The sequence below is a fragment of the Gymnoscopelus microlampas genome (genome assembly GCF_963454915.1).
Source record: "Gymnoscopelus microlampas genome assembly, chromosome: 14".
In the NCBI taxonomy this organism is placed as follows: domain Eukaryota; kingdom Metazoa; phylum Chordata; class Actinopteri; order Myctophiformes; family Myctophidae; genus Gymnoscopelus; species Gymnoscopelus microlampas.
The window spans coordinates 34,727,114-34,742,611 of NC_139951.1; the positions used below are offsets into that span (position 1 = coordinate 34,727,114).

The 15,498-nt window shown below is 44.1% G+C and overlaps 1 protein-coding gene across 4 annotated transcripts in view; it reads right to left on the reverse strand.

The window, feature by feature from the left end:
• cacna1g (calcium channel, voltage-dependent, T type, alpha 1G subunit) overlaps positions 1-15,498 on the reverse strand; it is a gene marked incomplete at its 5' end in the record, with an annotated part of 167,363 nt that overhangs the window by 117,467 nt on the left and 34,398 nt on the right. For all 4 annotated transcript variants that reach the window (XM_084077512.1, XM_084077509.1, XM_084077510.1 and 1 more), the window contains 4 exons: positions 1-262; positions 3,693-3,785; positions 5,700-5,991; positions 8,287-8,446. The exon at positions 1-262 is cut by the window's left edge and continues 660 nt beyond it. In XM_084077512.1, coding sequence (XP_083933638.1) covers positions 1-262; positions 3,693-3,785; positions 5,700-5,991; positions 8,287-8,446 — 807 coding nt within the window. The remainder of the gene's footprint in view (positions 263-3,692; positions 3,786-5,699; positions 5,992-8,286; positions 8,447-15,498) is intronic.

Below are 15,498 nucleotides of genomic sequence, written 5' to 3' on the forward strand. Positions count from 1 at the left end.
CGGCGATGTTGAGGCCCGCGCGTCGTGCCAGGGCCCTGCACAGGTGGGCCACCTGCTTGGCTGACTTGCGGACGATGTGGACCAGAAGCTTGAGGAGCTCATCGTAGCAGGAACCTGGCTCCGAGAAGGACGCCAGGGTGCTGGCCTCGGAGAGGAAGCGGGCGCGTTGCTCCTTCATCAGCTGGCTCTCCCTCTGTTTGGTCTCTGAGAACTGGGTGGCGATGACCACCAGGCACAGGTTGATCATGAAGAACGAGCCGATCTGGGGGGTGAAGCAGCGACAATGACTGTCAATGTTAATCACATGCTTTAAGGACCATGTGTAGCCTATTGACTATGACTATGACGGTAGAATGTACCTTACTGCCAACCATTTTCTAAAGCATACCGTAGTTTGTTCCAAATTGGATTTATTTAATTAAAACATTTCTTTCATTATGGGAAGCCTGCGGAGCTGGCTCAGGCACACATCTCAAGGCAGCGCCAAGCCCTGATCAGGTGATCAGTCACATGCACTCTTCACCTGATTAATGGGCTATTCAAACCTCCCTGCCTACCTGATCATTCTTTGCTTAATATAAGTCTGCTTTCTGCTCACTGTGCTGCCACTGCCTCTACTGCTGTCTGCTGCTGCCCTATGGAGTTATTTTGCAATCCCACCTCCTCCCCAGCATCCGCCTGTGCATGGGCTCTGTTTCTATAAGCCCATTTGGGGTCTTATTTCATTCCCTGTAATATCTATTTGGCAGATCACTTCATTTAGAATATTTCATGCTTACAGGGAATATAGACATAGCCTTGACGCCAAACGATCGATGCTTCAGATATCTATGCTCAAATATTGTTATGCTCAATAATTATTTAATTGAATCCAAGAGTTGTCTGACTGAAATGTGATGAAGCCACCTTGAAGTGCCTTACTCTCCGGCGGGAACTTTCTGTTGGTGTTAAGAAGTCATGCACATTTGAATTTTGTCAGTAGATCAATTATTTTCTCCAGGGACTTTTTCGTCTAACCTTTTCAAATCAATCCACGCTTTCAACTGAATTGAAATGCAATGAAGCGAATGCAGCATTGTATAAAAAGGTTCTCTATGACAGAAATGTCACTGCGTTGTATCACTTACTGTATCTCAAGCAATTGTTTACGGTCTCTGCAAGTAGAATTTCATACAGCACTTAAAATGGATGGAATTGGACGGCATAATGGAATATGGAATCCCATGGAATAGTTTTCTCGAAAACCAAACAAACCGTGGTATTCTTTGGAAAATGGTTGACAGTCATGTCAGTATACTGTGAGTTGGGGATAATGGGATAAATATGACAGAGGACTGCCAAAGTCCTTCAGAGTGTCAAGAATGGATGGATGCACACACACACACACGCACGCACGCACGCACGCACGCACGCACGCACGCACGCACGCACGCACGCACGCACACACACACACACACACACACACACACACACACACACACACACACACACACACAGATGGGAAAAGTACTCACATTCTGTACTCGAGTAGAAGTACAATTACTTGTGTAAAAAAATACTTTGGTAAAAGTAAAAGTACTCATTCAAATAATTACTCGAGTAAAAGTAAAAAAGTACAGGCTCTGAAATGTACTTTATGAGTAAAAGTAAAAGTATTTTTACCGGATATTTCTGTGCAAAGCCAATTGTACCCCAAGGCTATTAAACTTAAAAGATCCCCACCAAACACACGTCTTAAAACTGGCCCAGGATTGGTTTCCAAACTGTGATGTGACGAATCATACATGTAGTCGACCCAACTTTTGAAATCAATAAGTGGTTCTCAACCTTTTTACACTGAGTACCACCTGAGAAAATATTTGCTTCTCCAAGTAGGCTACCACCATTATGACTGATGTTAAAATACAGTAGCGTAGTCCTACCCCATCCTATTCAGCTAAATTGTCGAATGTTTATGCATGTTCTAATCATATAGACTTTACTTTAGACCAGGGGTCTTCAACAGGGGGTCCGGGACCCCTAGGGTCTAGGGTCTATAAGCTCACAACGCCTCGCGCTGCAAGGCGTAGTGAGCTTGTAGATCGGCTATTTTCGGCAAAGAGGTTTGGTGTAGGGGGGAAAAGGAGCAAATCAAGTACTAATAAGTAGACTATTGAAGGTTTTAAGTGGTTAAATGTCTGAAATTAATAAAAAAAACATTAATTTACACAACACTGATGACAGCCTAAGAAATCTATGACATCTATGAAAATGTTTAACCTGGAACACAATTTTATACAATATGTAGTGGGGGTCCCTGCTTCATCTCTCTCAGCTAAGGGGCCCCTGCTTCATCTCTCTCAGCTAAGGGGTCCCTGCTTCATCTCTCTCAGCTAACGGGCCCCTGCTTCATCTCTCTCTCAGCTAGGGGGGTCACTGCTTCATCTCTTTCTCAGCTAAGGGGTCCCTGCTTCATCTATCTCTCTCTCAGCTAGGGGGGTCCTCACTCCCTCCTTCATCTCTCTCTCAGCTAAGGGTTGGCCTGAAAAACGTTGAAGACCCTTGCTTTAGACCATTCCCCCCATCTTTTTTTTTACAGTTTGAACAAAATAGCCAATACAATACTGGCTACTTCAAAGTAAACACACGCACACACGCACGCAGGCATGCACACACACACACACACACACACACACACACACACACACACACACACACACACACACACACACACACAGCTAGCTATGGCTTTGCAAAGCCAGAAATTACCGGAAAAGTGTGCACCTGAAGACCATGTAGACTTTTTTTTTTAAACCAAAGCTACAGTTGTGCGAACTTTTGTCTTAATTAAACACACAGAGTAGAACTACTTTTAGCCAGCATCATGATATAATTAATAACCACTCACCTAATGCTTCGGAGGTTCAAAAAGAACGCACTTCCAACATGTTTAAGTCACAGGAGCATGGTTTCATATTGTTAATATGACGTTTGGCCCAAATCTGCGTTTATAATTCACGTGAGTTCATGTTTACATTTTCTCCCCGGAGTCTTACAGATCAGCGTCATGGTGGCAGCAAAACAACACACTTCCTCTAAAAACGATTTCAAAATAAGAGCATCTGGTAATATGGTTAGTCAACACTAGCTTTATTTTTTAGTCTAGTTACAGTGTGACTCACTCTGGCCAGAGCTACTGACGTTCTACCCTGCGAGCGTCGCGACTGCATGGATGAGCGCTTCTTTTAATTTGATCTGCCGCGCAACATTAATATTTAGCATTAAAACTAAATTACTTGTACTTCGAGCCTATTTTGAAAAGTACTCAGTAGAAAGTACTAGTACTTGTGTTAAAATGTAACGGATAAAAGTAAAAAGTAGTCAGAAAAATAAGTACTCAGTAAAGTACAGATACTCGAAAAAAGTACTTCGTTACAGTAACAAAGTACTTGTACTTCGTTACTTTCCACACACACACACACACACACACACACACACACACACACACACAAGCCAACGCAGCCACACTGACTGCGTACTGAATGACAGACTGGCTCAGTCATTCAGCAACAGTGAACTGTTTTTGTGTACTGTACCCAAAACGCATGCACACACACACACACACACACACACACGCACACGCACACGCACACGCGCACGTGCACGTGCGCACACGCACAGGCATTTAGCTGCTGTCATAAAGCAGGACTTACGATGATGAGTAGGATGAAATAGATGAAGTTGTAGAAGGAGTGAGAATCCATCACAAAGTACATGATGTCCACCCAGCCCTCCAACGTGATCACCTAGACACAGAGAGAGAGAGAGAGAGAGAGAGAGAGAGAGAGAGAGAGAGAGAGAGAGAGAGAGAGCAAAGGTATAAAACAGACAAATAGAAACAGACATAGGGGACAGAGATGATTTAATACTTAAATTTGATCAACACTTGATTCAACACTTCTGTGCAACATAAGATCTTTACACCCTGGGAGCGGGACAAATAAATCCCAAAATGCATCTGTGACTATTTCGCATTAAACTATTCAAGCTATTCATATAGCAGTTGATGCCTCATTCAAACAGCTTGATGCATTTTATTTGCGGTGAAACATCTACCTAGTTTCGTAAAAGAATTGTGTGACTTTATCGGCCATATGATATTTGCGTTCTGTGTCAATGTGCTCAACGTGAAACGTGAGAAATTATATTTTCAGGCGAATCAATCGCACGAAAAGGAAAGAAAAAGCACTCCCACTGTGTAAGGAGGTACATATATCAGGCTTAACGGAGCACATTTGACATTGTAGACCACTCAGCGTATTAAGACTTCACATAATAGCAAGGATATGTTAAGCCTTGACACCGGGCTCGATGCACTCACTCCCTGGGGAACACCCCCCAGAAGTACAGCACAGTATGGGAGAGCTCACCTCAGCCAAACTGACACTCATCCTCCAGAAATATACTCCCCCTGCTAGACTGACAGGAGAGGAGAACTCTTCACAGAGGGCTTTGCAGATGAACGCGGAGATAAGTGAACCAATGGTGTGGAAAAATCGAGACTTATAGTATCTCTCGCTCTCTCTCTCTCTTTCTGGCTGTAGTGACCTGCTAATCCTATAAGCTCTATTCCTTTGATGCAAGCAGCTGCTGGAGCAATTAGCCTTCTCTGTTTCCCCGCACAGCCTTCACTTTAACTAGCCATACTGCATGTTTTAATACTAAAAAGGAAAACCATAAGGGTTTATAAAAATTAATTCTATATCAAGACAACTATAATGCAATTTTGAGTTTCTGGCGGAGTGGCTGATCCATAACGGCACAGTACTATTCTCAGTGTTCGATTAAAGCGACAATACGTGCGTTTAATGTCCTCTGCCAGTGCCAGTGGGGGGAGGTCATTGCAATTGTTAACACCTGGGATAAGATAACCCTGCAGGTCCCCCTGCATTGGAAACCAAACATCTAATGATCGCTCATCCAAGAGGGAATCCCCCGTTGGCCAGGAGAGATGTTGGATTTATGAGCTTCAGTCAGGGCTACATCTCTAACAGTACCTGTATGTGTCATACCGGACACCTGGGTGTGGGGAGTGAGTGTGTAGAGAAACCACCTCCAACCACTGCATGTGCTACTTATATTGTATTAAGGTACTCTACCACAAGGGTTCCCAAACTTTTCAGGCTGCGACCCCCCAAAATAATCCTATTTGAACAGGGCACACCCCCCACCCCCCCACCCCACCAGCCTGGCAAGCACTTGGAATTGTAGGCATGACATTTAGTTTGACTCGGTTCCACAGATAAATATTGTGAAAATAGCCACAAGCTCACAACGCCTCACAATATTTATCTGTCTCCGTCTCAATGTTTGCCTCAGTCTTACGTAATATCTGACAATTTGGCCAATTTGGTATTAAAAAGGTCTAAAAGGTCCTTAAATTGTGTGCAGACACCCTGTATACACTTACACTGTATGTTGGTTACTGTTGAGTGAGAAAACAATGTTGCACATTAAGCTACTCATCTGGAGACCCCCCCCCCAAGTCTGCGAACCACAGCACCCCTGCTCTACCATACAGATTGGTTAAAATAAAATGTTATTCATTGAAATTTGTCCTGGAACACAGCTTAAACTTGAGAGTAAATATGAACCCAAATGTTGCACACATTTTGGGTCCACTTCTACTCCCTGGGGGAGTTGCCCCCCCCCTGAGTCACCTGGAAAATGGCGATCCAGGCGTAGCAGATGTTGTCGAAGTTGATGGCTCCCTTGAAGGGGTTGACGAGGCCGGCGGAGCAGTTGGTGTAGTACTGGTTCCAGTTGACACAGGTGGTGTTGTCGGTGCTGTTGTAGCCCTCCATGTCCAGCTTGCACTGCAGGCCCTCCTCGTACAGGGTGGGCACCTGGTGGCACTCCCGCATGCCGTTCTCCTTAGGCAGCGAGCAGATGAAGGGGCTCTCGTCGTCATTCTCCGTGTGGTAGTACTTGCCCAGCTCCAACGACAGAGGACTGAGGAGGAGGAGGAGGAGGAGGAGGCGAGGAAAACAGGACCACGTCAACTCCTTCAACTCTACTTCAACTTTATTGTCACATATGACAAGTTTACAGGTGTAAAAGCGTGCGTGAAATTATTTTTCGTATGAGCAGTCTTTTTCCCCCGCACTTTCAAAAATAAATAAAATAAAATAAAAAGTTCCACAAACTTTTACAGCTCGAGACCCAAAAGAGACATTTGGTGTCTGCTGTGCTATCATTTAATACAATCTTTTGAAAAACTACATTATATACTCACAACCCACAAAAAAACAACCCAAAATTGGTGTTTTGGAAACACTGAAATAGAGAATAGAGAAACAATCAGGAAACTAAGTCATATAAGGGGTGCATGGTCAAAATAGAAAATAAAATGAGGCTCTATCACAGTCTCTTGTGTCTTTTGTGAGTGCACAGGGTGACAGGGGAGTTACTCAAGGTCAGGGCCGTTTCTGTGAAAAGATTATTACTTATCTTACACTTATCTATGTACTATCCATGACTGTCTGTCAGTCTCACTGTGCAATGTATTTGCACTGTGGGTTATCATCTATTTATAAACGTGTGTGCATGAGTGTGCATGTGTGTGGCGCATGCGCATTTGCGGCTGGCATGTGTGTGGTTGGGTGTGAGAGGGGCTGTGTGCACACACGGCACGCACGCACACACACACACGCGCACACACACACACACACACACACACACACACACACACACGCACGCGTGCGTGCGCACACTGTGCTACGCCAGGCCTATCTCTGATAGTGCACATCTCCGCCGGTGGATAATTGGGGCGTCTGTCAACATACATTGTGCTCACAGGGTGTGTGACAGGCTTTATTAACCGCACAAGTAGCTGCAATTACCTACCGGGCTCACTTCTCCACTCCACTGCACTCCTGTCCACAGCCCAACCACCTCTTGCAATCAGCACATTCACTTATGTATTTATATGGCTCTTACACGCATTCCGATGTACTTGCATAACAAAGCTTCTGTCGGGAAAGCCTATCTCTTTGTTGTAAGTGCTGCAGTGCGTGCTGAGTACAACACAAAATGTGTTCACTTTATCACACAGGCCATGTGCTGTGCCGCAGCTCCCATCTGGGCTGATGCTTTGCGATCATGTAAAAATGAGCATTAGAGATATTGCCACGATAAAGGTCCATTACTTAAGCTGCAAAAAATGCCCCCCTGTAACTCAGCTCCCACGAGCAGGCACTTTAAACATTTGGTCGGCCGAAACGAGCTGTAAATGCCACAGACACCGCTGTGCAAAAATGGCGACGCATCGCAAAGAATCCCTCAAAAATTGATGATGAGGAGAAAAAAATAAATGTGGCCGCTCACTCAAGCCATTACGCATGAGCTTAATATACAGCTGTGCGATGTCATAAATCCTATGGACGAGAGTAATAGAGGCAAGGATGACACCCGGGGAATATGAATAAGTCATGGGAGACCCGTGTCCCATATACAGCTGGCCCACATGGGGTCTTTCTCATTATGAACCGGCCTGTCTATGTCCCATTCATCACTATGATTAGACGCTGGGATCATTAAGCTCATCGACGTCAGAGCCGCGCTTGCACGCTCCTCTTCACCCACACAGATCAAGGTCTTACCTTGACCCGATCGGCTCCCTTCATCACGCCCTGTTATCAATAACAATAATGACAACCGTATAAAGAAAATTGCTTTCAGCTGCGAACATCAGCACTGGTTCTTGAATTGGGGTGCGGGGGACACCCAGGGGTCCTTGAAGCGGTTCCAGGGGGTCCCCCCAGCAAAATGAGGAACAGTCTAAACACGTAAACTCGATTTTTTTTTCCCCAGAAAATTCGAAACTGTCACGATGCGACTGGTTGTGAGCCTGTACATCTGCTGTTTCTGAAACATGTTGACAAATATTCTCTTATGTGCCAGGGACACCCGTCCCTGGCAGAAAATCTTTTCAGATGGTGGTCCGCAGCCAAATACAGATCAATTTGGGGATCCATGACATGAATATGTTTGAAAATCACTGCATTAAACGTTGTAAAGGCTTCTGCCTGTGCACTCAAAATACACAGCTCGCCGGCGCGCACGCACGCACGCACACACACACACACACACACACACACACACACACACACACACACACACACACACACACACACACACACACACACACACACACACACACACACACACACACACACACACACACACACACACACACACACACACACACACACACACACACGGATGTGGATGCACGGCGAGACTCACAAAGAGAAGTTGTCTTCCACAAAGCAGCGGTTCCGGAGCAGGCCGGCCCACAGCTGAACGCCCACGATGCCGAAGATGAAGAAGACGAAGAAGCAGAGGAGGAGAACGTTGCCCAACATGGGGAGGGTGTCCAGGAGCAGAGTGACCAGGATACGCATGCCTGCGATGGACACCAACACACATGGCAAACAGTTACTCCAACAACAGCACAGCAATGCAGTGACCTTAATATGCCAGGTGGCAGAAGTAATATAGTGTACGCAGTATGGACATCTTCTTGAACCTATACATTGTATGTACAATATAGCACACGGAAGGATCTATCTGCATATATTAACTGAACATGACTTGCTGATATTAAAGGTGATGTAAGTGAATGTTTTTTTAATAAATAGCTCTCCTCTATATATTCTGATAGCAATCATTTCTATAGGGTGTTTGTTCAGTAACAGCGGTTTCCCCAAGCACTTTAGTTAACAGAAAATACATGTTCAGGCCAGGATACCAATTTTATCCAATCAGCAGACAGAACTCATACAGGATAAGGATAAATAAGTGACATTAGAAGTGATGAAATTAAACAAATGAGCAGACACAAATGGAACTTGGACACTATAAAACTGAAGCTGATAAATTATCTCTGTCCTGATTAGTTAAAATTGGTGTCCCGACCTGAACATTACATTTCTATTTACTAATGAGCTGGAGAGATGGGGAGAGCCCTTTTACAGAACTAACACGCTATAGCAATGGAACAGAATATAGAGATTTAACTTTTAACCAAAACATAAAAAATAAAAAAAAATGTAAATACCACCTTTAACTTTACAAGGCAAACTCTCTTTGACCAAGGTTAGAAACACAAAGCTATGTTCCAACACGAGTACCTGTGCTCAGCTAAACCTTTCCCCGATAAAAAGTTAAAGAAAGAAAAAGTACAAAGATGAGACAAATCTCCATAGCATCCCCATGGCTCGAGGGGAAATAGGTTGTGAGCTGTGAGGTACAGCAAGCGAGCAGGTAGCATTGCGTTAAGGAGAGTGTGGGGTATTGATGCCGAGGCGGACATATTATGGATGCTTATAAAACAGTAAGGCCTGGCGTTGCGGCTGTAACATATTCTGTCGGCTCTGGATAACGTTCCCTAAACTTTGTGACAACGCGCACGCGTACAGACACACAGACTTCACACTGCCCACGCACTTCCTCTGCCTCGCTACAGTATATCTTGCTGCATCATTCTGCTGTCACTGCCTGCTTTCATGTTGGCCTTTTCTTATCATTCACTTGCACATGTCTCTATTTATGTACCATGTATGTTTAGGCATGCTTGAGGGACTACCTATGTATGAATGCATGTATGGCTACGTGCGTAATCTGCGTATGTTTCTAGTTAGCTACAATAGCTAGCATCTTTTCCACTGCACACCTGTCACTTTCTCTACCTTGGATTCGCTCCATGCTGCTCTCTCTCTCTCTCTCTCTCTCTCTCTCTCTCTCTCTCTCTCTCTCTCTCTCTCTCTCTCTCTCTCTCTCTCTCTCTCTCTCTCTCTCTCTCTCTCTCTCTCTCTCGCCTTCATTTAATCCCTGCTGCTTATCTTCCCATGCAGCAGAAGCCAGGTGAACCAAGCGTCAATAATGAGGATCATTTCCCTCGATCAGGATTTATTTTATTTTTTTCTAGGTAATTGGAGAAGCTGGGTCAATCCCTGCATGTCGAAAAGAGCCAGCAGAACCCGTCTGCCAGGCTGACAGCCAGGGAGGAACGACAGGAGAGAGAGGGAAGGACACGGAGAAAGGAGACCGAGAGAGATAGAGTGGGAGAGAGAGAGAGAGAGTCAGATACAGAGACAGTCTGTTTCTTTGACAGTGGGAAAGGAGAAGAAAAACAGGGATGATTTTATGTTTTTTGCCCACCTGGAAAGGCAGCGTGAACAAATGAGGCAGAGACAGCCGGCGGAGGCGAGGGATAGATAAGGAGAGTAGAAGAGAAAAGGCATGGCATAGCTATACAGTGAGTGACATTGAGGAGAGTGCCGGCGTGGGCTGGGTAACTTGCATGTCTGTCTACAGCAGAAGTTTACACCACCAAACAACACCACTGTGCTTCTCCCATGCAGCCATCGTGAGCTAGAGCTAGAGCTAGAGCCAGAGCTTTGAAACCTTAGCTGCAGGGAAAAAGTAATACCCAGCGGCACAGAAAACATAATAACTCGTATGGGAGCTTGAATCGTGTTTAACCGCTTAATCCCTATATTTTTGTTGTACATCAAATAGTGGAAATACCATGCTGCAATGCGTTACGAGCTTTGCTTGGCTATTTCACTTTTTTTAAAGGTTCATGGTTTCTTTATTGTTACATCTGGTGCACATTTTGTTCTGTTTCCTTAGACATTGTAGAGGCAATAATAGTAATACGAACAGTAAACATGCAACAACAGGTAGAATTTTCACCAAATGTTTGCCTATTATGATATCCCCAGAACAGGGATGCTAGGGTTCATGTGGTTAAGCTGTAGCCATTTAACTTTTTGTACTTTATGCAGGGGTGATAGGGGGTGATACTCAAAACGTATACAATTGTAAGATGAAAGTTTCTGAGAGCTCCGATACAATTACGCTGCAGAAAAGTTATCAAAATGGCTGTGGTCCAATGTTGTTTGTGGAAAAATAGACTGGAGATGGCTAAATGCAGCGCGTTATGCAAAATGAGACGAGTGAGTCATGGGCTATAGCGATTTATCGGTGCTTGCCCCTACAGTATGTCATCCATTTAACATAATCACCCTGAGCTCCCAAAGAAGTCGCATTCAGATAGATTCAGCTGGCTGCCGAAGAGGTGTGGAAGCTAATGCTCTCTGACAAGCCTGACTTTTTGCCTACAACTGCACTTCTAGCACCCCAAGACCCCCCCCTCCCCATATCTCTCTCTCCCTCTCCCCATTTCTCTCTCCCTCCCTTTTAGGTCATTAATGAGCAGTAAACATCTCTTGCACAAGTGTACACAAACACACACACAAATATGCACACATACACACACACCCACGCGCATTTTTAAGCACACACATTAAGCAGCGATTCCTTCAAATTATGGCCGTTATATAGCAGCGCAGCAGTATGCTGAGCTGTTAGAATGCTTCTTAGCTTCCGCATAAGCTCGTGACAGAGGCCTAGATTAGTGTCTGCTGCAGTCACGGAGGCAAACTGACAATTCTCGCAGCTCGTGATTGGGAATGGAGATATGTTTGCGCAGTGGGGATTTAATGGCCAACCCTGCACGTGTTGTACTGGACCTCAGACCCACTATATCCTCCGCACCAGGACAGCTAAGCTGAACATATTCAAAGGTGTTTCTGCAAAACACACAAAAGGCAGCCAGCTCTGAAATTAATCCACACATGGGCTGGACATCAATAGAGCCTCGGACCACCGTCAATAGAGTCTTAGACCACCATCGATAGTTTTAAGACCACCGATTATGGATGCTTTGTCCAATATTTTGCCCGAAAGAGCAACGTTTTCTAATCAACTTGAAAGACTTGATTAAAGTTAAAATTTGATTCAGGAATATATTTGAGAACCTTTAACTTATAAGCAAACAAATAAAAAAAGAGCAAATTAAGTCAACTTTGATAATGCAAAAATAACACATTATACAGTCAACAAGCAAAAAATATATAAATATGAAATACACACATCGTTTTTAAACATAATTTTATTTAACCATTTAAGCCCTATTCATAAATCTACCAGCTCGCAACACGTCACAATACATTGTGAGCAATTCATGCATCCTGAGCTTGTAGATCTGCTATTTTGAAAACTACACATCAGTTCCAATGTCGTCAATAAAGTTATATAATGGCCGATATATCAGCCTGACTGATATGGGTCCAGCCCTAGACATCAATGCAACTCACATCATCTGTCAGTCTTCTTTCAGCCTTTGTTAGATTGTCAAATGAAGGCTGTGGGACCTGAATCCCTGATTAAACCAGCAAATTTCAATGATCTTCATTAGAGACGCATTTGGCTGCAAACTGATGGAGACTGATGGAGCCTGGCAGGGTGTGAGAAGTAATGCAGTCCCTTGATATATATGGCATTGATTTAGTGACATAGATACATAGGATCAACGGGGTGATTGGTGAATGGTTTGGGAGCAGCACATCAATAGCGAGTGAGCGTGCAAGCAGGTAACTGATGGCGGTAAAGCTGCAGTCCGGGACCTATGTGGCTTTGGCAGGAGGCTAGCCGCCTTGATCTGCGCGCGTGCGTGCGTACGTGCGTGCGTGCGTGCAGAGCTAATCTCGCAAACCGCTCATAGTCTCATGATTATCACAATTATTACGCATACATTTATTTCACAACACTAAGGATTTATGGTTTATGGTATTTTCCCACAACATTTCTATTGCCTTTCTAAACACAAATAATACAGTAGCCATGTTTAAACATGTAGGCTGCAGGACCTCTGTCCATACACTTCTACTGTATTACCAAATAGCATTTTCAGTTATACATGTTTTTTTATATATTTTTTCTTTACATTCTTATACTGAGCCTGTACGTGTACGGTTAATCATTTGTGATTTTTTAAAACCATAATAGCAAAACCGATTAATAGTTACATCGGATCAGGCTGAAACCTTGTTTAAAAATGTGAGTCATAAATTACTAACATATATTCTACCACAGAAAATGGTTAAAATAATATTGTATTCATAAACCCCGGATCGCCGCTTTAAGAGCAAACTTAGCCCAGGGGTAAGACATCAAATATTTGTGGGCGAGCAAAGCACATGTCTCTGATTTCATGACATATTGATGACAGCATAAGTCAAGATGACACAGATCACCAGAAAGAAAAGCCATGTGAGGTCAGCAGTTCATTCACAAAAACAAACAAACAAAAACCCCGGGCCAACATGAATATCCCGAGCAGAGCGCTATAATCTGTCCCACAGCAGTCAGTCAGTCGGTCCTGTGGCGGCCTGGGCCGGGCCTCGGGACGAGCCGGTCATTCCGACTGATTGACATTTCGTATTCAATAACAATCATGTCCTCAACCGCCCGTCAACCTCGCTGCGGGCGGTCACTCCATTCCAACATGGCTGGCAGCCAGGTGGCGTTGCGTGGCTAGAGAGCCATCTGTTAGCAGGCAGATTAGGTCTGCTTCCTCCCCACCTCCCCACCTCCCCCCCACCCCCCATGAAGGCTCAGGCTCAGGCCCGGGCCCGGGCCAGCTTTGTGATCTGTGTACTGTGAGCTAATGGGCTTTCTGTGAAAAGAGCACACATATACAGTATATACGCACAGTCTGCACCTGCCCTTAAGGCCCATTTACACTCCTTTAACGCAGTGATTCTTCCCCCCCCCCCCCCCCCAGCGGTCCTTGAGGGGGTTCCAGGGGGCGCCAAGCTAAATGACTGATAGTTAGGAACCAAATGGACCCTTACAAAATCTGTGACTCAGAGAGTGAACAATTAAATGAACATTTACAGATACATATTGCATCAAATGGGGGGGGGGGGGGGTTCCTTGAAATTAAAATGTTTGAGAAATACTGGATTAGAGAAGGCTAACTAGTTCCATGTCAGTGACTCCTAGAGGAGGCAAAGCATGACAGTTGTACAGTATACTGGCTGTTGTGGACACAGGAAGGGGAATGTGCATTTGACAAAAGTACAACGTTTAACCTCATTTAGAGTAGTGGTTCTCACTACTTGGGGTCCCCAACCAAATGAGGAACAGTTTTGAACCCTATTGTATACTTCGGTTGTTGCCGATTGCGACGCATAGTGAGCTTGTAGAGCTGCTGTTAAGTGACAAATTTTGAATAATTAAAAAAAAATGTAACACAGATCTTCTCTTACGGTGCCCCTGGCACAAGACATTTCAAGTACAAATCAATTTAGTGGTCCTTGATATAAAACATCAAAATGTTTGACCACTGATTTAGTCAAACCCCACATTGAACAGTGGACTACAAATCTTAGCCTGGCATGGCAAATGCTAATATCTAATATCACTGCGTAGATATTAGTCTGGAATCTCTGTGTGGAACCTGCATTTCCAAGGGGCGAATTAAAATAAATCCCTCTGGTGATAAACCTGCCCCATATTTGCATACTGGGCCCAGTCTCATAGCACCACTGGTCCAGACGGCATTCCTTCCCATCTCCTCAAGACGCTCATAGTTCAGGTTTACACTGATATTTTTAACCTGTACGTGTCATTGTGTGCGGTTCCATTGTGTTGTAACCACATGAACTCCAGCGTCCCTATTCTGTGGCGAACATTTAGCACAAATAGACGATGTACAAGCTCACCACCCAACATGGTGTGAGCTTGTAGATCGGCTATTTTCCACAAAGACATTTGGTCACAAAAGTATGTAGGGCAAAGTGGTTAAAGAAACCATCATTGTGCCTGTACCTAAGAAAACACCTGCCTTAATGATTATTGACCCGTTGCTTTCATCTCTGTTGCCTGGAAAGACTAGTTACATCATATATACAATGTTTTGCTGGCAACACATTTCTAGCGATGAGTGTCGGAGTGATCGCCCCCTTAGTACACCTTGAAAACATTTAATGAATAAATAAATACCATTGGGACGGGAGAAATACCATATTGGGGCATTTATATGAGTATAACCTCTCAAAAGGATCTAAATTCATATTGTTATGCACTGATGTTTTTCTAATAAATCTGTATGACAGAATTGTGATTATAGCTCTGCTTTTAATACCATCCAAACTGAAGTGGAAACTGTAATTGTAATTTGATTTCCTAAGAGGCAGGCCCCAGACTCTGAGAATAGGTAAAACACATTAATCTACATTAGTTCTTATAATAACTGCAATAATAATGTGATTATAAAAAACCCTGTTGCCTCCAGGTTAATATTAACTGAGATTCTTTCTAAAATATTCTGACTGAAAACGCTGGTGGCACAAAGCGGAAATGGAAGAATAGGACCGATTCCACCCACAGGCAAGCTGATATTACTAGGATGGCGAGAGCTTTGTCTGCTAATGTAAGTGGCCAATTATTTTTCCAATATTAGGCAATACACTGACATTCCGCTCCTCGTGCGCCAGCCTGGCTTTAGAGATAAATAGAGGGTAGGACGTCCTCGTGAGCAGTTTAATTACAGTACTGAGGCTTGGCACGCCATGCTGAAGGAGGAAAGTATAAGCAGATAGG